Source organism: Diplotaxodon limnothrissa, linkage group LG12, assembly GCF_057381915.1.
Source record: "Diplotaxodon limnothrissa isolate DT_005_m linkage group LG12, D_limnothrissa_male_GT1.1, whole genome shotgun sequence".
In the NCBI taxonomy this organism is placed as follows: Eukaryota; Metazoa; Chordata; class Actinopteri; order Cichliformes; family Cichlidae; genus Diplotaxodon; species Diplotaxodon limnothrissa.
In genome coordinates, this window is record NC_140607.1 from 31,102,253 (window position 1) to 31,124,101 (window position 21,849).

General features: G+C 40.5%; 1 protein-coding gene across 1 annotated transcript; it reads left to right on the top strand.

The window, feature by feature from the left end:
* The first annotated feature begins 1,963 nt into the window (after positions 1-1,963).
* On the top strand, positions 1,964-21,351 carry LOC146621604 (uncharacterized). The gene is made up of 12 exons (XM_085367478.1): positions 1,964-1,979; positions 2,303-2,367; positions 2,453-6,402; positions 6,494-6,759; positions 7,379-7,497; positions 7,855-7,983; positions 8,154-8,397; positions 9,662-9,804; positions 9,907-9,986; positions 13,877-14,413; positions 15,434-18,482; positions 21,235-21,351. The coding sequence occupies exons 2-12, from the start codon at positions 2,358-2,360 to the stop codon at positions 21,258-21,260; spliced, it is 8,553 nt and encodes a 2,850-aa protein (XP_085223604.1). The 5' UTR covers positions 1,964-1,979; positions 2,303-2,357; the 3' UTR covers positions 21,261-21,351.
* The last annotated feature ends 498 nt before the right edge of the window (positions 21,352-21,849 follow it).

The following is a 21,849-nucleotide window of genomic DNA, read 5'->3' on the forward strand; positions in this document are numbered from 1 at the left end:
CTGTCAACCATATGTATGCAATAATATAAATAATATTCAGCTTAATGGAAGCTTTTATATGCCAATAGTTTTTTTAATAGCAGTGTTTTGTTAGTTTATCTAACACTGCTTCACCTAAGGCGTTCTTAACAATTGCCTGTTTCTTTCTTTTTTTGCACTTTTTAAGGAAAAGCACCCATGCTTTTTTGGTTAAAACCATATGTTTGAAAACCTCTTTGAACAAGCCCTGTAAGTCTACTTCACTTATTTTGTTCTTGTTAACATACAAAACAACCATGGAGTAGTAACTGATCGGATCCTAGAAATTTATTTCTGTTCATCTGGACCCAGCGTTTAGTAGAAACATTTTATCACTTATCTATGTGACTTCTTCAGTTTCAGCCGACTGCAGGCTTCACCAACTTTACAAACAATACGGCTGCATAATGACTAAAATAACACCAATAAGCCAGAAGCTTAGTTTCAATAAAAAAAAATTCAAAGTGAGTAATAAGCTAAATAAGTTCTAAACAGATTCTTAAATTTACTTGTCAAGACAGGGTAGGGCTGTGGAATATGCAACATTATTGCATATGCAAAAAACATGTGACAAATGTAAGCAGCATTACAACTGAAACCTCACTGCTCTTGCTGAACAGTGCTGCACAGGGCCCTGTTCCAAAGGGCTTCGGAGTTGACGTAAAGCGGCGATGTATGTCGGCAACCTTCCGATTACAAGGCGAACTCCCAACTCTTGAGCCACGATCGCCCCAAAGACTACAATGAGAATAGAAACAGAGCAGTGTGGCTGGTTAAGTGGTGCAGTTGATAATGAAAAACATGCTTTCATTTTGTACTTTTTTAGTATGAGTACTATTCATTGTGAGATGAGGAATGGCTGCATTCACCGCATTATAAGATCGTGAAAGATAAACTCTTAAGCCCCTTCTCGTTTGAGAGATGGTCGTTCCTTTTTTACACAAACGGCCTCCTGCTTAAAGCAGGATATCTGCCTCGAAAGGATTTGCGCATCATGAACATATAAAGAGTGAATTTGAAACATATTGAGCAAAAACTGCTGTGAAGATGTGATATGTGACACAAATCTAGATCCTTTAATTTTCCCTAGAATGTTTTAGCTTTCATCTTGTTGTAAAAGCCAGACCCTCTGCAAAAGTCTGCAACATCAGTATAAAATTTCTCTGGGATACCAAGGTGATATTGGTAAAACAAAGCTTTTCTTGCTATCTTTGTGACCTGTGCAGCTCAGCAAGCATCGTCACTGCAAGCACGTGGCCAACTGCCTGCGATAGAAACCGAGCCTGAAAAAAGGATTTCTGTTATAAGTTTTTAATAACAATAGCGCCCATTTATTTAAATATGCGGTGCTATATAACACTTACAGTATGGAGGATTTGTTAATACCTTTCATTGGACATTATAATACCTATATCGCCGGCCATAAAAACAGAAAACAACACCATCACAAAAACAGAAAAGACTTTTAAAAGGGGGGCTTGGCGTTAAGGTATGAAATCTACGTACTTCCGGTTACTGTTTCCCCAGATTTCACAATGAACTAAGCGTGGAAGTAAAAAAAACAACAACAAAAAACTCCATACGTTTTCGTGAATATTAACAAACACATATTTTTTTTTTATCAAATTGATAAAATTTAAAAAAATACAATTAAGAAATCCTAGTTCGTATTAAACCAAAATATCCTGTCGTTATATCGAATCTCGTGTAACTGCTGGTAAATAACATTATAACTGATATTTTAATTACTTACACAGCGGAGGTAGTTTTCAGGTAGTTTTATTTTGAAGGGTTGGTGAATTCTACGGAAGTGAAGATGTTTTGTTGCGGTGGGGGAAGCACAGGCCAGGGAGAGTCACACACGCTTGAAAAATGGCGGAAACGTGCTCCGTGTTCATGCGACCTCCAGCAGCGGTTCAAAACGGTACCTCCTAAGCCTTGTCCTGTTTTTGTGTGCATGCGTGAGTAAAAACCTTGCGTGCATCGCGCACTTTAGCGAGTTGCACATCTCGGCATTTTGTTAAAATAGGTAGGATCTGTTTATTCGGTTGACTCGTTTTACGTCTCCTTCCTGTTGAATATGCTACACTGAAAGTTAAATAGAGGTGTTGAGTTCTTTGTGCTGCCATATTTAAAGATAATATTAGCAAAGCGTACAATCTCGCTCTCTCGCTCTCTTTAAGTATTCACTTGTGTGTATAACTTAATAACGGATAACGAAGTAGCGTCGGATTATGTTGTGCTGCTTCTGTGCCTTGAGAAAAATAATAATCTGTTTTTTCAGTTGTCTAGGTGTGTCACTTAATGTGTAAGGCTGTGGGTTAAAAGAGGCATGCAAGATGGAAAACGGTATGTATCACAGAGGTATGCAACGTCTTTGTGAATAGATACTGACCTATGCTGATCTATACTGGTCTGTTGCCTGCCCCCTCAGATACAGTGGAGTGCTCCACCTCTGGCCACATCAAGCAAGTCATCAGCCAAGCAGTCACTGAAGAATCCCAAGTCGAGGCTTTCCATTGTAGTCACTGTGTGCTGATCTTCGAATCCAAGGTGTACCTTTTTGAACACCTTTACAAGGTGCATGGCCTCAATACAGAAATTTCTCTCAGAGAGGCTGGTTTATCCCCTGGGACTGACAAAGCCAACACAGAGAGCAGCAGTTCAGGAGATAATTTTAAATGCCAGAGGTGTGATTTTAAAGCTTGTAGTTGGGATGGTTTAAGTGAACACGAGGAACTGTGTCACAAAACTTCAGAAAATCCTAACGTGTCAGGAGGTGTCATCATTTCAGAAAACCTCGACAGCACTTTAAGTGTCATTTCAGCAAACCAGAACAATGAAGCTGCAGGAACATCGGAAGATCCATCAGTTCTTTCAGATATTTCTACCTCAGAAGCAAACTGCACATTAAAGGACCTGAAAATTTTGCAGGAATCTCCTTCAAGCTCCTGTCCAAACAGTAGTGGTGTGTTTAAAGTCACAGCAAAGTCTGTGATAGATATCACCGGAAGTAAGTCGTACCCTTTTTTGCACACTGACTTGACTACTGATTTGACTAAAACTCCGGAACAATTCAGAAAGGAAACTGTTCCTGACAGTGCTGTGAAGAGATCCAGTGGTAAAAGTTTAAAAGGTCATCCTGTCAAAAAAGCCAAGTTGGATAACGAAGAGATGCTCACGGAAAAAGAAAAAGAAAATAGACAACAGTCATCCAGCAGCGAAGTCAGCGAAGATGAAGACGAGGCAGACGCGGCAAAAGTGTATTCTTGTAAACATTGTGACTACAGCGACGTGGGCATCAGGCGAATTTCTGCCCATTATCAAAGTGACCACCCTTATATCAGATACAATTCTGTCTACATTCAGGACGCAAGTGATCACAGTGCCACCTTTCGTTGCTTGGAGTGTCCAGTTGAGTTTTTAAGCACAGCTGACCTCAAGAGGCACTACTTGGAAAATCATCCAGATGCCCCAGATGTATTTGCCATGAAATCATGTGGCCTCAGTTTGGTTTTCAAATGCTTTCTTTGTAAATTTACTATCAATCTATTGAAGTCTTTGAAAGAACATTACAAGGCAAAGCATGCAACATATGAAGTGGAGAATTCCTTATTGTTCTGCAGATATTCAATGTCTGAATGCCAAGAGGAATCGTCTCAGCTGAGTCTAGATGTTCACTACCAAAAAAGCCACCCAGATGAAGTAATCACATTAGATAAAATCAAACAGTCCGCTTGTCCCACATCACATGCAGCATCAGAGATGACATCTGAGAAGTGTTCAGATTCTGTGATTGTAGTAGATCATTCAGAGACCACACCAGAAGCCTGTAAGAATCGTTCAGAATCTTCCCAAACCACGAAAGGGGAATCTTCGAAGTTTCCAACAAAATCCAGTAATGAAATTACTACTGGACTGGACATTTCCTCATCCAGTTTACCAAATGAAACATTTTACTGCCAGTTCTGCAGTTACACAAGTACCGAGGTTAAGAGTATCCTTGGTCATCACTATGCAAAACATTCTATGGATGCACCAATAGGTACTGATGATGTCCTAGGGTACAGTGCTGAGATGCAGAAACGTCAGAGTGAATCTAAGATGTCAAAAAGTCCTTCATCTTCCCAATTTAATACTAGTAAACAAGTGAAGATGTGTAGGGAAAAAGAAGATCTGTATAAGGAGGATTACACAGCAGATGCCTCAGAAACAGGAGAGAGACAGAACAAGTCCTACGCATGTCCAGAAAACTTGTTTTACTGCCACAAATGCAACTTTGGAAATCCATCTGTAAAAGGAGTAATTATCCATCAGGCTAAGGTTCATCGAAAGTGTAATTCCAGCACTAAGTGTGTTCTTGAATATACAGCTTTAATCCATGATGAAATCAGGAAAGCAAATGCAAAGGATTCCTCTTCTTCCCGTCTACCTGCTCCTATAATAAATGAAGGCGAAGAAAAAGCATTTTTTTGCCACTTTTGTAACTACAGGCATAGTACTTTGGATCGGGTAATGCGCCATTACAGCAAAACACATCATGGATTTAAGGCGAAGACTTCAGAAGTCCTTCTGCATACATCTAAGATCCACGATCAGGCACAGAAATCTCCTCTAACATCCACTCAAAATGAAGAAGCTGCTCAGGAAATCCTCAAGCTGAAAATGAAAAAGAAAAAAACAAAGAAGCATTCAAAGTCTTTGGTCATTTCAGCAACACCCTCAGTGACAACCCCACACAGAAAGAGGTCCCTGAACTGTTACGCATGCGCATACAAAACTGACGTGATATATGCTCTGAAGACGCATTTAAGGAAAATTCACAAAGTAAAGCGTACAGTCACAGATATTTTAAGATATTATTTTAGACAAGGATCATTAAAGCGCGGCTATTATTGTGAATTCTGTGTTTTCAGACATGAAAAAGCTGCAGCAGTTTATGAGCACTACCAGGAACGCCACCTAGGACGTGTCCCCTGCGTTGAGTATGTAAATTCTCGGTTATATGCTGGTCCTGAAATGGTCCTTTCTAAAAAGAAGAAGCCTGATCTAGAGCAGAGTGGAGGCAATGGCACTGAAAACAGATTGCTATCCCAAAGATCCGGACAAAATAAAGCTGGTTTGTCTTGCAAAAGATGCTCTTTTAAATCTAACTCTTTGTCAGATCTGGCACACCATTACCGAATGGTTCATCCTTTGAATGCAAAACTTTCCAAGAAAACAAGCGCAAGCTGGCGGGTGGAAGACCAAAGTGACAGATCTCGCTCATTGTCCTCCAAAGTGTTCAAGTGCCTTTACTGCTCTGCAAATTTTAATAGCAAACAGGGTCTCCACATTCACTGTGGATTGAAACACCCGGAAGCTGTAATTGAAAGATTTGAACAAGAACAAAAACCAAAACAGCAGCGCAAAAAAAGAAGGCATAAGACATTGAAGTCTAGCATAACAGCAGAAAAAAGCCTCTTGATCTACAAGTGTCCAAAGTGTCCATATGTGAATGTTAGCTACCAAGGGACCCTCACTCACTGTCAAATGAAGCATCCAGCAATTGTAGTCTGGGCAGATGAACTTGAGACAGGTGAAGTCTTTGCATCAAACATGGTCAATTGTACTTTAGGAAGAAGTTCTAATGAAAGAGGGTACTTGTGTAAAAAATGTTCACAAATCCATGGATCACTGACAAAACTCAATGCTCACTGTAAGATGGTTCATCATGACAGAAAAGTGTATGAGCACACTGACACTGAAAGCCAGCCGGTTCACACATCTCGGGGCTCAGCACGGAAGGATGCCTCTGTGAAAAACAAAACTTCGAGAAGAGTAAAAATTGCGAAAAGTAGACAGGCTCCACAAACGGAAACTCCTGAGGCATCCCCGTCAACTTTGCTGTCCGGCCTCCGCAGCAGCAAACAGTTGTACAAGTGCCAGATGTGCACCTATAAAGGACCGTATCGAAAATACCTCCAGCGCCACTACAAAAATTATCACAAATTGGATGCAGTCAGTATTTACAAACTTCTTGAGAAATATAATAAGCGTAAATGGAACTCTCCCAGCAACGTACTTAAATCAGGCAACAGCACAAAGGTTAAATGTTTGAAATGTCCAGAATTAACATTCAAGTCGTCGCAGCTGCTCATTGACCACTATAGTACTTTTCACCGCTCAGAGTGGAAATTGGACTTTACTGTGTTGTCACTAGGATTGAGGAAAAAGAAAAACACAGGGGTTTACAAATGTGACCACTGCAACACACAATTAAATGGGATTCGAATGGTGTGTTATCACATGGATCGCCACAGAGCAAGGATGCTAGAGAAGGCCAAGGCTGCGCAGAGAAAGGAGTCGCTTATTAGCACAACACTAGAGCAAGAATCCAGCGAGGTAAGTTGACGCTGTAATTCCTGTCTACGCTCTTTGTCTTCTGATCTACTCGTGTTATTTGACCATTACTGTGATTTATTTTTTTTTCCAGCCCTGCAGGCAAGATGAAATGACCACATTGGAAACTGTGAACGAGGTTAATCGTTGGAACGGGACACGAGTACAGAGCGCCGCTACATCAGAACTCTCTGATGTACAGCAGCCAGAACTAGAATCGAATGGAGACAAACACACGTGTAGACAGTGCGGCCGGATGTTTATGTCATTGAAAGGCTTGCATTCACATGAGCACAGCCACGCAGCCCTGGCAGCCATCAAGAAATTGGACAATAGCTCCACATCTGGATTAAAACACAAGTAAGAACTTTGGGCTTTTTTTATTGTTAAAAACTAAACTAAAAAAAAAGTAATAATGGCTAAATGTAGACTCATATATTAAAGCAGTCACACCATTTTGCCACGTTTTTTTTTTTTGTTTTGTTTGTTTTTATTGTTGTTGTGGGCTCACTTAAAAAGTAACATAGCCAAATGGAAATTTTAACAGTTGGTCTTGTTTAGTCTGAAAAAGTACAGTGCCTATCTGGGTATTGGAAAACCTTTGCAGAAAAGCTTCTTTATCTCAACATTTTCACTTCCTGGTTAAATAAAAAGTTAGACTCCCCTTTCCCGCTTTCCTCAATTCCACCTCTATCCACTCCTGTATAACTTTAAACTGCACAAGAAGACCGTTTCCTCATAAATCGAAACAATGGCTTTCTGACAAGAGAACCAAAGTCGAGAAATTATACCTCCTTTACAGATTTTAGGAGTTACTTCATCTACTCTCTGTTTGACTAATGTATCTTTCGCAGGCTTGTTGAAATTGAATTTTGATTGCTTTGTTCGTTAAAGCAAGTCCCAAACACCCCAAGCTGTATTTTTTGTGAGAGTTGAATGATTGTGAACCTTTTTTTTTTTTTTCTTTTTACCTCACCAGCATTAGCAAATATCTCATCCACAAATCTGGAACTCTGAGACCTTTTCTGTGTAGTTGCTGTACCTATCGGACAACAATCTTTGGCCTCTGGAGGAGTCATTTTATGAAAAAGCATAATGGTAAGAACTCATTTGTAACATCACCAGTGGTATCTTATGAGCATTAAGTGTCAAATGCATTGTCTTTGATCTGCGAACGTTGATTTCAAAATCACCAGAATTTTTAAAATTAGTCTTTTGTTGTAGATTATTAGCATAAGTTTTCTGTATGCTGGATTTGGTCAAGTTAATATGAGTTGTCACAGGTGCATTTTATATTAGAAGCTGACTTTAACTGTTCAGACTGGGATGGTTTTGGCTTAGTTTTAAAGACAGCCACATCTTTCACAAGAAGGGGTTTGAGAGATTTCGTGTGGCTTTATGTCTGCGTTTATGTCTTTCCTTTTTCATTTGGTTATTCTTTTGCTGAATGCTTAGATCTCATCATGGCTGCAGCTGAGACTGAAGACAAAGATGAGAGTGAAGAGAGGTTTAAGGAGTCCTCTAATTCATCAGAGAAAATGAACAGCTTGCCTGAAATTGATGAGCGACCTGAACTGATTAAAGGCAAGTCATATCTCATGTTTTTTTGTGTGTGTGTGTGTGTTTGTTTGTTTGTTTGTTTGTTTGTTTGTTTGTTTGTTTGTTTTTTAAACTTGGTCTTGGTTTTCATAAAACAAACAGTTTTTGGTTTTGTAGCAGTACTAACAGACTGTGGGTCCTTGAAACTTTGACAGGATCTCTGTACTTGGAGCCCCCAGATGTGCGGCGCCAGTTAAACCACTACACCATGATGGCACAGAGCAGCATCAAATCTAAAGTGAACGTGCAACTTTCAAAATTACCTGAGAACAGCGTGCTTCACTGTGAGTTCTGCAATTTCAGCACTGGACACCTGTCTAGTATCCGGCGGCACTGCCTAAATTGGCATGGAAAGAAAATCCTCAGATGTAAAGACTGCAACTTTTTCACAGGTTTAAGGTAAGGTGCTGTAAGAGTTTGTAGTTTTGTGTGTACAAAAGATTTTTGGCTTTTTTTTTCTTTAATAAAATTTAGTGTGTTGCTAAAAATCTGCAAATTGTACTACTTAGCTTTAACTATTTAGCTTTTGTTTTCGAAAATGGAAAATGTACACAAATGATATTCTGGGATTGAAAACTTCGAAAATATTTTTATGTAAATATTAGGGCTGCTCAATTAATCGAATTTTAATCACGATTACGATCTGGGCTTTCAACGATCATTAAAAATGACTGAGCGGATTATTAGCCCCTCCCTCGTGCTTTACTCTCGCGCTGCTTCGTGTGGCAAATCGAGCGCACCTCTCTGCATTTCGAACACGTGTCACAACAATTAAGAGGACCCGAGGGAAGCTCCGAAAGCTAAGCAGAAGTTATTTGGAGAGGAGAGTGACTGCTGTTGGTTGAAAAGAGAGGTAAAAAAAACTTCAGTGGTGTGGAAACATTATGGGTTGGCGGAGTCAGACGTGGATCAAGTAGACATAGTGTGTAAACTTTGCTACAGTGTCGTAGCTGCACCACAGAGCAACACTGCAAAGTTCACTAAACATAGATGTTTACATTTTTCATTTATTTTTTATATTGCAAACATTTGCACTGTTATCACTATTTGCACACTATTTTATATTATTTTTTGACAATCTTTAAAGTCATTATTCAATACATTGTTATTGTTAAATAAATATCGTCAAATAATCGAGATCTCAATTTCAGTGAAAATAATTGTGATTATAATTTTTGCCATAATCGAGCAGCCCTAGTAAATATTCGTTTTCACATTTGTTTTAAATGTTGCATTTATTCTCGCTTTTGCATTCAGGATGAGTAATAATTGATACTTTTAATTCTGCATCATCACACATGCGCAGGATCTGACTAGTTTCTATAGTCAGGTGACATAATGCATTCCTGGTTTGCCTCAAGGAGGAGACACAAATCCCTTTGGGGTGGCATCGGGAAGAGAACCTGGCATAAAAGTGTGCTAAATCAAACATGCCGCGCTATCTGCTGTTTGAACCCTTTTTGAAGAAGAAGCTTCTTTTATTCAAATTTAGACATTGTTGTCAATTATTTTAAATGTATGGGAATAACTTGGATGAGTTTTATGAGGTATTTGACTTGACAGACATCTTGAATTTGTCATTTCTACTCATTACTCAACACGAGTTGTCACCAAACACCGACAGATTTGCAATGTTATCACTGATTTCTCCTGTTGTCATTAGGAAAACTCTGGAAATGCACATGGAGACGGGTCACTCTACCTGCCAGTCAAAGCCTACTCATCAGAAGGACCTCTGCTGCCCTTTCTGTCTGTACCAAACTAAGAACAAGAACAACATGATTGATCACATTGTCTTGCATCGTGGTATGTTGGAGCATTTGCAGGATTTGTAGGAACGTGTTCTGCTTTCCGATACCTGACGCTGTCACATAAGCATTCCCTTTTTTCCTTTTTTTTTCTTTACAGAGGAACGTGTAGTGCCAATAGAGGTTCGTCGCCCCAAACTGTCACGTTGCCATCAAGGCATCATCTTTGGGTCAAAAAAGGTATTCTCTTTAACTGATGGGCGGACGGTGCTCTTGTTCTACACACTGCTGTCATAACCATGAAGATTTAGAAAATCAAGAGAAAATGAAGTTGAATGAAGAATGAAGTTATTTAAGCCTATAAGAAACGTAAGCAGCAATTAGATGTCAGACGTCAACATGTCTGATATTTGAAGGGAGTAGCCAACGAAAGAGAGTGGGAGCATACATCCTAAAAATATGAATAGATATAAAAATGAACAAAGAATTCATCAGAATGACATTTTTAAATGTCAACCATGCATCTTGCTTAGTAGCACTGCATCACTTTCACAAGCTACATATAGACAGTGGACTTACTTTTGCAAAAGAATGGTTTTATTCACATATCACATTGGCTACAGAGACATTGGCACTGGGCCATTTGATTCCTTTAGTCTGAATGTTTTTGTAGTCCAAAAACTTTGCCACAAATCGGTTTAATATTGATTAAGGTTGCACCTAATGGAGTGATGCAGTGCATATCCTACCCCAATTCCTTGGCTATTAAAAAGTGCTACATTTACAGGGATTAAACCATAAGTAATGTCAAAGATGGACATGGACAACTACTGTGACACGATCCGTTGGTTTCTGAAATTGTGTTTTGATGCCCCAAGATTAGCATTTTCACCACAACCATCTTAGTTTCAAAGTAGGGCTGGGCGATATGGCCTAAAATCCATATCACGGTATAATTTGAAGCATGTGCGGTAACGATATATATCAGGATATATTCTTTTCTTCTGTATAACGTATTTTACACACTATAAGGCACACTTAAAATCCTTTAATTTTCTCAAAAATCGACAGTGTGCCTTATGTATGAATTCTGGTTGTGCTTACTGACCTCAAACCGATTTTGTGTTACACGGTGCGTAGAAATCAAAAAATGTTTTAGTACGACTTTGGAGAGCTATGAAAGCGCACCGCTTGATGGATTGCCGGAGCATTACGGCTGCCGTAGTCAGGAGCCTTGCGGAGTAATCCAAAACTCCGTCCACTTCAGGTCCCAAAGTCAAACACTGCAGCGTCACTGAGAGTTACAAACTATCGCAATTCTTTCATCTTTAATAAAATGATCAGCGTTTCTGCTCTACCAGGTGTAACAATTAAGTTTAACATCCAGGCATCCATGAAAACAGAATCTATTAAATTGAATGGAGTTAGAAGTTAGCAGGAAATTTGCTCGCTAGCTTCCACCTAAACATCATATAGCATGTTCTGACTGAGAGATTTCTGAAAAAATTAAAATGTACAGCTCTGCTATCACTTCCAACATAAATGAAGACAGAAAACTAAACAGCAGTGACATTTGTAAGGTTACTGAAGTTGGGCTAGCTGGTATATAATGATGTCCTACGTGATTGCTAGCGACACAGCTACGTTAGCATAACATTAGCACAGTGAAGCTGAAGGATGAATGCCAACTTTTTCCCACTCGATAAAAGTTAACGTGAGGGTTTCTAGTGGTTAGGGACAAATGCAATTGCATGGCAGGATGCTGTAAACGGACCAAACTTCAGTCAGGAGAACAACTGAGATAATCCATCCACAATACGAGGTTAGTCATTAATATACTGCAACAACATGGGAATATAGCAGCTGCGAGAGAATTCAGCATTAACAGTGGGGCAAAAAAGTATTTAGTCAGCCACCGATTGTGCAAGTTCCCCCACCTAAAATGATGACAGAGGTCAGTAATTTGCACCAGAGGTACACTTCAACTGTGAGAGACAGAATGTGAAAAAAAAATCCATGAATCCACATGGTAGGATTTGTAAAGAATTTATTCGTAAATCAGGGTGGAAAATAAGTATTTGGTCAATAACAAAAATACAACTCAATACTTTGTAACATAACCTTTGTTGGCAATAACAGAGGTCAAACGTTTACTATAGGTCTTTACCAGGTTTGCACACACAGTAGCTGGTATTTTGGCCCATTCCTCCATGTAGATCTTCTCGAGAGCAGTGATGTCTTGGGGCTGTCGCCGAGCAACACGGACTTTCAACTCCCGCCACAGATTTTCTATGGGGTTGAGGTCTGGAGACTGGCTAGGCCACTCCAGGACTTTCAAATGCTTCTTACGGAGCCACTCCTTTGTTGCCCGGGCGGTGTGTTTTGGATCATTGTCATGTTGGAAGACCCAGCCTCGTTTCATCTTCAAAGTTCTCACTGATGGAAGGAGGTTTTGGCTCAAAATCTCACGATACATGGCCCCATTCATTCTGTCCTTAACACGGATCAGTCGTCCTGTCCCCTTGGCAGAAAAACAGCCCCATAGCATGATGTTTCCACCCCCATGCTTCACAGTAGGTATGGTGTTCTTGGGATGCAACTCAATATTCTTCTTCCCCCAAACACGACAAGTTGAGTTTATACCAAAAAGTTCTACTTTGGTTTCATCTGACCACATGACATTCTCCCAATCCTCTGCTGTATCATCCATGTGCTCTCTGGCAAACTTCAGACGGGCCTGGACATGCACTGGCTTCAGCAGCGGAACACGTCTGGCACTGCGGGATTTGATTCCCTGCCGTTGTAGTGTGTTACTGATGGTGACCTTTGTTACTTTGGTCCCAGCTCTCTGCAGGTCATTCACCAGGTCCCCCCGTGTGGTTCTGGGATCTTTGCTCACCGTTCTCATGATCATTTTGACCCCACGGGATGAGATCTTGCGTGGAGCCCTAGATCGAGGGAGATTATCAGTGGTCTTGTATGTCTTCCATTTTCTGATGATTGCTCCCACAGTTGATTTTTTTCACACTAAGCTGCTTGCCTATTGTAGATTCACTCTTCCCAGTCTGGTGCAGGTCTACAATACTTTTCCTGGTGTCCTTCGAAAGCTCTTTGGTCTTGGCCATGGCGGAGTTTGGAGTCTGTTTGAGGCTGTGGACAGGTGTCTTTTATACAGATGATGAGTTCAAACAGGTGCCATTCATGCAGGTAACGAGTGGGGGACAGAAAAGCTTCTTACAGAAGACGTTACAGGTCTGTGAGAGCCAGAGATTTTCCTTGTTTGAGGTGACCAAATACTTATTTTCCACCCTAATTTACGAATAAATTCTTTACAAATCCTACCATGTGAATTCATGGATTTTTTTTTTCACATTCTGTCTCTCACAGTTGAAGTGTACCTCTGGTGCAAATTACTGACCTCTGTCATCATTTTAAGTGGGGGAACTTGCACAATCGGTGGCTGACTAAATACTTTTTTGCCCCACTGAATGAATCAATGGGACGGAAGTGGAGGAGTGGAGTTTTTGGCTATCCCCATATTCCAAAAGTACTTTGTCTCTTTGCTATTACTGTCGCTCAGTAAAAATTGCAGATGATGTTGTTTTTAGTCGCTGCAATGCTTTCAACCAAAACAGGCGCAGCTTGATGACACCATCAACATACGCTATCGCGGTAGAGCGGTATAGTCAAAATCTCTACCGTTAGCCAAATTTATATCGTTTCTACCGTATACCGTTTATACCGCCCACTTCTATTTCAAAGAATAAGATGTGGTGAGAAGGAGAGGGGCTGACAGTGAAACTGCTATCTCTATGCAGTAAGCAGACAAAAGATAATCCAACATTTTTAAGCAATTTAAACATGATTTGCAAAATAGTTGTAGTAATGTTTTATTCAGTATGCTTCCAAAATCAGTGACTAAGCCCATAAACTCACAAGGAAAGTGTTTACTATGTCATGTCTGTCTTCCCATAAACTATAGGACTGGGAGTCTTATCTCAACCCCATAACTCCAAGTGTATTATATTGGATAAATGAGTTTTTGAGGCTTCTACATCATCAGTGCCCCACCCCAATATAATGTGATGGAAAAGTGTATCATAATTTGGACCTTGATTCTGTCTATGCAGGTCATGAAGAATCATGAACTCGTGGGTCAGGGGAGCCTTGATCAGCTGGAGGCAAGCGTTGATAATGTGCCAGTAACAGAAGAAGAAGAGGAACATTTGTCTAACATGGACCAGCTAGATAAAGACAGAGAAGATGTAGAAATGGAGGACCTTTTTGCAGACTGTGATGAGGTTCCACAAACTGAGAACCTGGAAGAAAACTATACCACAGAGAAAAGTGCACTCCAGATCAGGGAATGCCAGGAAACCAACGGAGAAAGTCCTGGCCAGACTTCCGAATCAGACATTCAACATGAAAATGCCAAACCAAACTCTACTGTCCAACAAGAGCTGCAAAAACAAGCGGAGCTTGTCCTGCTAGAGACTGCAAGAGAACAGGAGACAGGAAAAGTGGAACAAAGTGTAACAGAAGTGAAAATTACAGATACCCCATGTGAGGATTACGGCGATCCAGAGGAAGAGAGGCAGACAAATGAAAACCAAGCCCAACCTGAATTCACAGAATCTGGAGACAAACAACAAATGGAGACAGGAAATGTGGAACAAAGTGTAACAGAAGTGAAAATTACAGATATCCCATGTGAGGATTACGGCAATCCAGAGGAAGAGAGACAGACATATGAAAACCAAGCCCAACCTGAATTCACAGAATCTGGAGACAAACAACAAATGGAGACAGAAAATGTGGAACAAAGTGTAACAGAAGTGAAATCTACAGATACCCCATGTGAGGATTACGGCAATCCAGAGGAAGAGAGACAGACATATGAAAACCAAGCCCAACCTGAATTCACAGAATCTGGAGACAAACAACAAATGGAGACAGGAAATGTGGAACAAAGTGTAACAGAAGTGAAAATTACAGATACCCCATGTGAGGATTACGGCGATCCAGAGGAAGAGAGGCAGACAAATGAAAACCAAGCCCAACCTGAATTCACAGAATCTGGAGACAAACAACAAATGGAGACAGGAAATGTGGAACAAAGTGTAACAGAAGTGAAAATTACAGATACCCCATGTGAGGATTACGGCAATCCAGAGGAAGAGAGGCAGACATATGAAAACCAAGCCCAACCTGAATTCACAGAATCTGGAGACAAACAACAAATGGAGACAGGAAATGTGGAACAAAGTGTAACAGAAGTGAAATCTACAGATACCCCATGTGAGGATTACGGCAATCCAGAGGAAGAGAGACAGACATATGAAAACCAAGCCCAACCTGAATTCACAGAATCTGGAGACAAACAACAAATGGAGACAGGAAATGTGGAACAAAGTGTAACAGAAGTGAAAATTACAGATACCCCATGTGAGGATTACGGCGATCCAGAGGAAGAGAGGCAGACAAATGAAAACCAAGCCCAACCTGAATTCACAGAATCTGGAGACAAACAACAAATGGAGACAGGAAATGTGGAACAAAGTGTAACAGAAGTGAAAATTACAGATACCCCATGTGAGGATTACGGCGATCCAGAGGAAGAGAGGCAGACAAATGAAAACCAAGCCCAACCTGAATTCACAGAATCTGGAGACAAACAACAAATGGAGACAGAAAATGTGGAACAAAGTGTAACAGAAGTGAAATCTACAGATACCCCATGTGAGGATTACGGCAATCCAGAGGAAGAGAGACAGACATATGAAAACCAAGCCCAACCTGAATTCACAGAATCTGGAGACAAACAACAAATGGAGACAGGAAATGTGGAACAAAGTGTAACAGAAGTGAAAATTACAGATACCCCATGTGAGGATTACGGCGATCCAGAGGAAGAGAGGCAGACAAATGAAAACCAAGCCCAACCTGAATTCACAGAATCTGGAGACAAACAACAAATGGAGACAGGAAATGTGGAACAAAGTGTAACAGAAGTGAAAATTACAGATACCCCATGTGAGGATTACGGCAATCCAGAGGAAGAGAGGCAGACATATGAAAACCAAGCCCAACCTGAATTCACAGAATCTGGAGACAAACAACAAATGGAGACAGGAAATGTGGAACAAAGTGTAACAGAAGTGAAATCTACAGATACCCCATGTGAGGATTACGGCAATCCAGAGGAAGAGAGACAGACATATGAAAACCAAGCCCAACCTGAATTCACAGAATCTGGAGACAAACAACAAATGGAGACAGGAAATGTGGAACAAAGTGTAACAGAAGTGAAAATTACAGATACCCCATGTGAGGATTACGGCGATCCAGAGGAAGAGAGGCAGACAAATGAAAACCAAGCCCAACCTGAATTCACAGAATCTGGAGACAAACAACAAATGGAGACAGGAAATGTGGAACAAAGTGTAACAGAAGTGAAAATTACAGATACCCCATGTGAGGATTACGGCGATCCAGAGGAAGAGAGGCAGACAAATGAAAACCAAGCCCAACCTGAATTCACAGAATCTGGAGACAAACAACAAATGGAGACAGGAAATGTGGAACAAAGTGTAACAGAAGTGAAATCTACAGATACCCCATGTGAGGATTACGGCAATCCAGAGGAAGAGAGACAGACATATGAAAACCAAGCCCAACCTGAATTCACAGAATCTGGAGACAAACAACAAATGGAGACAGGAAATGTGGAACAAAGTGTAACAGAAGTGAAAATTACAGATACCCCATGTGAGGATTACGGCGATCCAGAGGAAGAGAGGCAGACAAATGAAAACCAAGCCCAACCTGAATTCACAGAATCTGGAGACAAACAACAAATGGAGACAGGAAATGTGGAACAAAGTGTAACAGAAGTGAAAATTACAGATACCCCATGTGAGGATTACGGCGATCCAGAGGAAGAGAGACAGACAAATGAAAACCAAGCCCAACCTGAATTCACAGAATCTGGAGACAAACAACAAATGGAGACAGGAAATGTGGAACAAAGTGTAACAGAAGTGAAAATTACAGATACCCCATGTGAGGATTACGGCGATCCAGAGGAAGAGAGACAGACAAATGAAAACCAAGCCCAACCTGAATTCACAGAATCTGGAGACAAACAACAAATGGAGACAGGAAATGTGGAACAAAGTGTAACAGAAGTGAAAATTACAGATACCCCATGTGAGGATTACGGCGATCCAGAGGAAGAGAGGCAGACAAATGAAAACCAAGCCCAACCTGAATTCACAGAATCTGGAGACAAACAACAAATGGAGACAGGAAATGTGGAACAAAGTGTAACAGAAGTGAAAATTACAGATATCCCATGTGAGGATTACGGCAATCCAGAGGAAGAGAGACAGACATATGAAAACCAAGCCCAACCTGAATTCACAGAATCTGGAGACAAACAACAAATGGAGACAGGAAATGTGGAACAAAGTGTAACAGAAGTGAAAATTACAGATACCCCATGTGAGGATTACGGCGATCCAGAGGAAGAGAGGCAGACAAATGAAAACCAAGCCCAACCTGAATTCACAGAATCTGGAGACAAACAACAAATGGAGACAGGAAATGTGGAACAAAGTGTAACAGAAGTGAAAATTACAGATACCCCATGTGAGGATTACGGCGATCCAGAGGAAGAGAGACAGACAAATGAAAACCAAGCCCAACCTGAATTCACAGAATCTGGAGACAAACAACAAATGGAGACAGGAAATGTGGAACAAAGTGTAACAGAAGTGAAAATTACAGATACCCCATGTGAGGATTACGGCGATCCAGAGGAAGAGAGACAGACAAATGAAAACCAAGCCCAACCTGAATTCACAGAATCTGGAGACAAACAACAAATGGAGACAGGAAATGTGGAACAAAGTGTAACAGAAGTGAAAATTACAGATACCCCATGTGAGGATTACGGCGATCCAGAGGAAGAGAGACAGACATATGAAAACCAAGCCCAACCTGAATTCACAGAATCTGGAGACAAACAACAAATGGAGACAGAAAATGATTTCAAAGTGGATGAAGAAACACCAGCTCAAAAGCAAGACGTTAAAGCACTTGAGCATAAAACACTGAACATTGAGGCAAAGGTAGAAGATGACATACTGCGTCATATCTTACAGTTGGCCAATGATGACAGCAAGATGCATAACAAGGCAGATGAGGGTAAAACGGTCAAGATGGAGAAGGGCACTGAGGCAAGTGATATCCCATTAGCTGAAGAGAGCAACTTCCCTTTGTTCCAGAATCCAAAGAATCAAGTTGGTATAGAGGCAAATTCAGCCTTAACAAAGCTAAATATTGCACATGTAAATAACACGAGGACAGAGGAGAGTTTAAAAATTGAAAGACATATGTTAACCCTCCCGCCCACTTGTGCACAACTTAAGATGATCACCGGCGATATTTTAGGTGTCTCGTTTACAAAATTAAAGCAGGAAGAAGTGCACACTCAGCAAAGCAGTGAACAGGAACCTAAACCTTGCACAGAAATACCAGTACTTGAGAAAGAATGTCTGAAGAAGGAAGTGCACTCTCCTGAATGCTTCAAGGAGGAAGAAGAGAACGGTCCTTTCGAGCAGAAGCAAAACCAAGAATCTGAGATGCTCACAGAAGACGAGGAACGACACCAAGATCAGGCGCCTGGTGACCACGACGGGATGAAGGATGATGATTGTCTGCAAGAGCCTGAAGGTAAAAAAGAAATTATGAGTGAATTGAAATATTAGTTTTTGTGCATTTTTGTAAGCAAAATGCAGAAGCAGTGTGGAAAAACTAAATCTTTGCGTCTATAGGATGTAAGAAGGTAAGTAACAGCCAGATGCTACAATCATCAGCAAGTATGGTGACCTCTGTAAAAACAAATTGTCTGGCAGTTCATTGATCTGATTCACATGTGTGATAAAACAATGCACAAGGTGAAGATGCTCAGACAAACCAAAGAAATATATGTAGAAGAGCTACATCTGAGACTCTAAAGGCTTCAATAGCGATGTCTAGCGATACTGCAAAGCATCACGTTTGGAGAAAACCAAACAGGATAACAGCACAAGCTGTTCACCTCCACACTTGCCTTTGTTCTACTCGTGTGCTGTGTAGATCACAGCTGTATCCACACCTGGGCATTTGTTATGCAGATGTTGTGGCAAACCTTCTGGCACCTACTTATACAGTACAGGGAATAGGGCTGCCACAATTAGTCGACTAGTCACGATTACGTCGACTATCAAAATCATCGACGACTGATTTAATAGTCGACGCGTCGTTTGAAGCTTTGTAAGATCACAAAAGACGCAGGAATAAGTAGTAGGATTTAAGAGTGTAATAACGGACTGATACAGAAGATGGCAGCACTGCATGTACAAGGATGCCAGCTGCCGTTAAACCCCGAAGAAGAAGAAGAAGAAGCAGTGTCCCAGAATTCATAGCGCAGCCCAGCTCAAACGGCGGCAGCTAGTTAGTTTTAATATTACTCTTATTATTCTTTCTGGGTCACAAAATAAAGGTTTAACATATGTTCAGGCGAGAATGTAGCTGTGTAAACCTCAAATATCTGCTCAGTTTATCAAGACACCACATATTTTCAAAAGCGCTCCGACGTTTTCGGAGACGTCTGTTACCCACTAGCTCGATAGCGAGCCGGGGGCTAGGCTCACTAGTGCCCTGAGACCCACCGCTGTCTTTCGCTACTCAGGTTAAACATATATAAGTCACTTAGATAACTTAACAATGTTATTGTTTAGCTTTTTTTAGTATTTTATTTGTTCCTGAGTAAATCAGTTTGGGTGAGATTAAAGTTATAGTTTTTACATAGCTGAATAAACGTCAAGCAGACAGCTGATTATCAGAAGTGTGAGATTCTCGAGAATATACTCCAGTGTCCTGTTATATTTTAGATAGCAAGGAGTTTATTAAACTTCACCGAAACAATCTGCAAATTTCATTAAAATTTAATAAACTACCATCTTGTCTTTATTTTTAGTTAGCACAGACCTTAAACACTTAAAGCTGTAAGCTAATGATAGTTATATAAGAGCAGATGCTGCTGGTGCAATAAGATGTACTTTTACGTCCAGTGGACGCATGATCTGATTAGTCGACTAATTGCAAAAATAATCTTTGACTAGTCGACTATCAAAATAATCGTTTGTGGCAGCCCTAACAGGGAATACTACCTGCACGAACCAGTCATCATCAGGTATTAATCTTGATTTCACTCTGCCATTACAAATTACATAAACATATGGGACAGTTTTCATGCTATATCCTCCGAACCTTTCGTAAGTGAATATTCTCTAGGGTGTACAGATGTATGAATCAAGCCTGTTCAGAGTTAGGATGTTGTATAAAATATAAATAATGCAGCATGCAGTGATTTGTATGGTATCTCTATGGTATTTATTTTAAAAAAATATTTAAAACCCCTCTCTCTTCTATAACAAGTTACAGAAAGTTGGCACCTTTAAAAAGAATGAGGACCTGTGACCAGAGCAGTACATTTTTGGATACTTTAAGAAGGTGCAGTTCATGCTTAGCACATATTTCAAAATCAAGTATCCGTGATGGTATCCAGGCATCGATTACCTTCAAAGGTATCACTAATGCTTAATAGTATCTACTAGGTTTAGAACAACAGAGACAACGGCTTTTTTAAGAAAGATCATATTTACATAAGAAAGAACACATTTGCATCATGAAATTAGAAATATAACAATGTAGAACATAAAATCGTCATTTGAATTTAGTACCAAATCACAAAAGTGAGGTCTTTAAGTTGTAAGGCAATGACCCTACAGTATTAGAGAGAAAACCACAACAATCAGATGATACCCTATGGGCAAAGCACTTGGTGATGGTGGGAAGGTAACCCTCCCTTTTAACAGGAAGAAGCCTCCAGGGAGGGACAGATGTCTGCCACAACGGTTGGGAGATGAGGTGAAACTCCTGAGCAATTTATCTTGCTCTTTCAATTATATAAGCTATGTTCTGATCTTTGATAGGATTAGAACACAGCACAGTCCCTTCAGTTTTCAAACGCGTACAGGGTTGTAAACACAGTGGCAAAAATGTTCCTAATCACACTTTTATGAAATATGTCAAACTCAAAACGACCATGTGTTTTTCAATAAAACAATCTCTGTTGCTTGAAGCATTCAACCACATCACGTGGTTTTAGCAGCCTGTTGACTTTGTTTCGTTTCCAAGAATTGTTATGTTGTTGCCTAACCTTTCAGATGCCGTTTCCAAGAATCAACTTTGTGTGATCACAGCTCTAGAACAGCTAATGTACTAAAAAGACTCTGATATGAATGTCAGAGGCCATTTCTTCACCATTATAGATGAACTCTTAGCCTAAGTTAGACATAATGTTTTTACATCTAAAGTAAAAACATTATATGTATACAGATATCCTATTTAATCACAGCAATATCTCTTTCACTTTCAGACTGTTCTTGGCAGTGTCCACTTTGATGCTGCTCACCCAGAGAATCACCTCTGTGTCTTTGGACCTTCAGGAGAAACGAGTCGTACTGACACCATCCAAAAGGCAGACTTGTGTCACGCTTCTCCCTCTTATCAGCTACATCCTCAATTTTACCACACTGCTTGGTGGTCCTTTGGGTTCCTATGGACAATTCATTACTCTAATGGAGGGGATCAACCTCACCTCGCCACCCAGTCCTCTAGGTGTAGTTTTCCTAAAGCTGATGCAAGTATTAATGCTAGAGTGGGTTAGATTTTATCTTGTCTTTTTTCTGAAACATCTTATCCATGATTTCAACCCTGGCATCCTCTATGGCAGTGGTTCCCAAACTTTTTTTGCTGGGCCCCCCTTTGTTTTACAGAAAAGTGTTCTTCGCCCCCTCCCCCTTGCTCGCGCACACACGCACGCATGCACGCACTAACACATCCTCCAACCACACACACCCACACCCACGCACGCACGCACTAACACATCCTCCAACCACACACACCCATATTTTGCTCAATTGCGGTTTATTTCACACCTCAAACATTTAGTAAACAATTGAGCAAATACAAGTAATCTGCAGGTAGTAAG

Excerpts from the sequence above, each read along its gene's own strand:
- LOC146621604 (XM_085367478.1), top strand. Across the intron at positions 6,760-7,378 it reads ACATCTGGATTAAAACACAA|CATTAGCAAATATCTCATCC; the intron begins GTAAGAACTTTG and ends TTACCTCACCAG. Across the intron at positions 18,483-21,234 it reads TTGTCTGCAAGAGCCTGAAG|ACTGTTCTTGGCAGTGTCCA; the intron begins GTAAAAAAGAAA and ends TTTCACTTTCAG.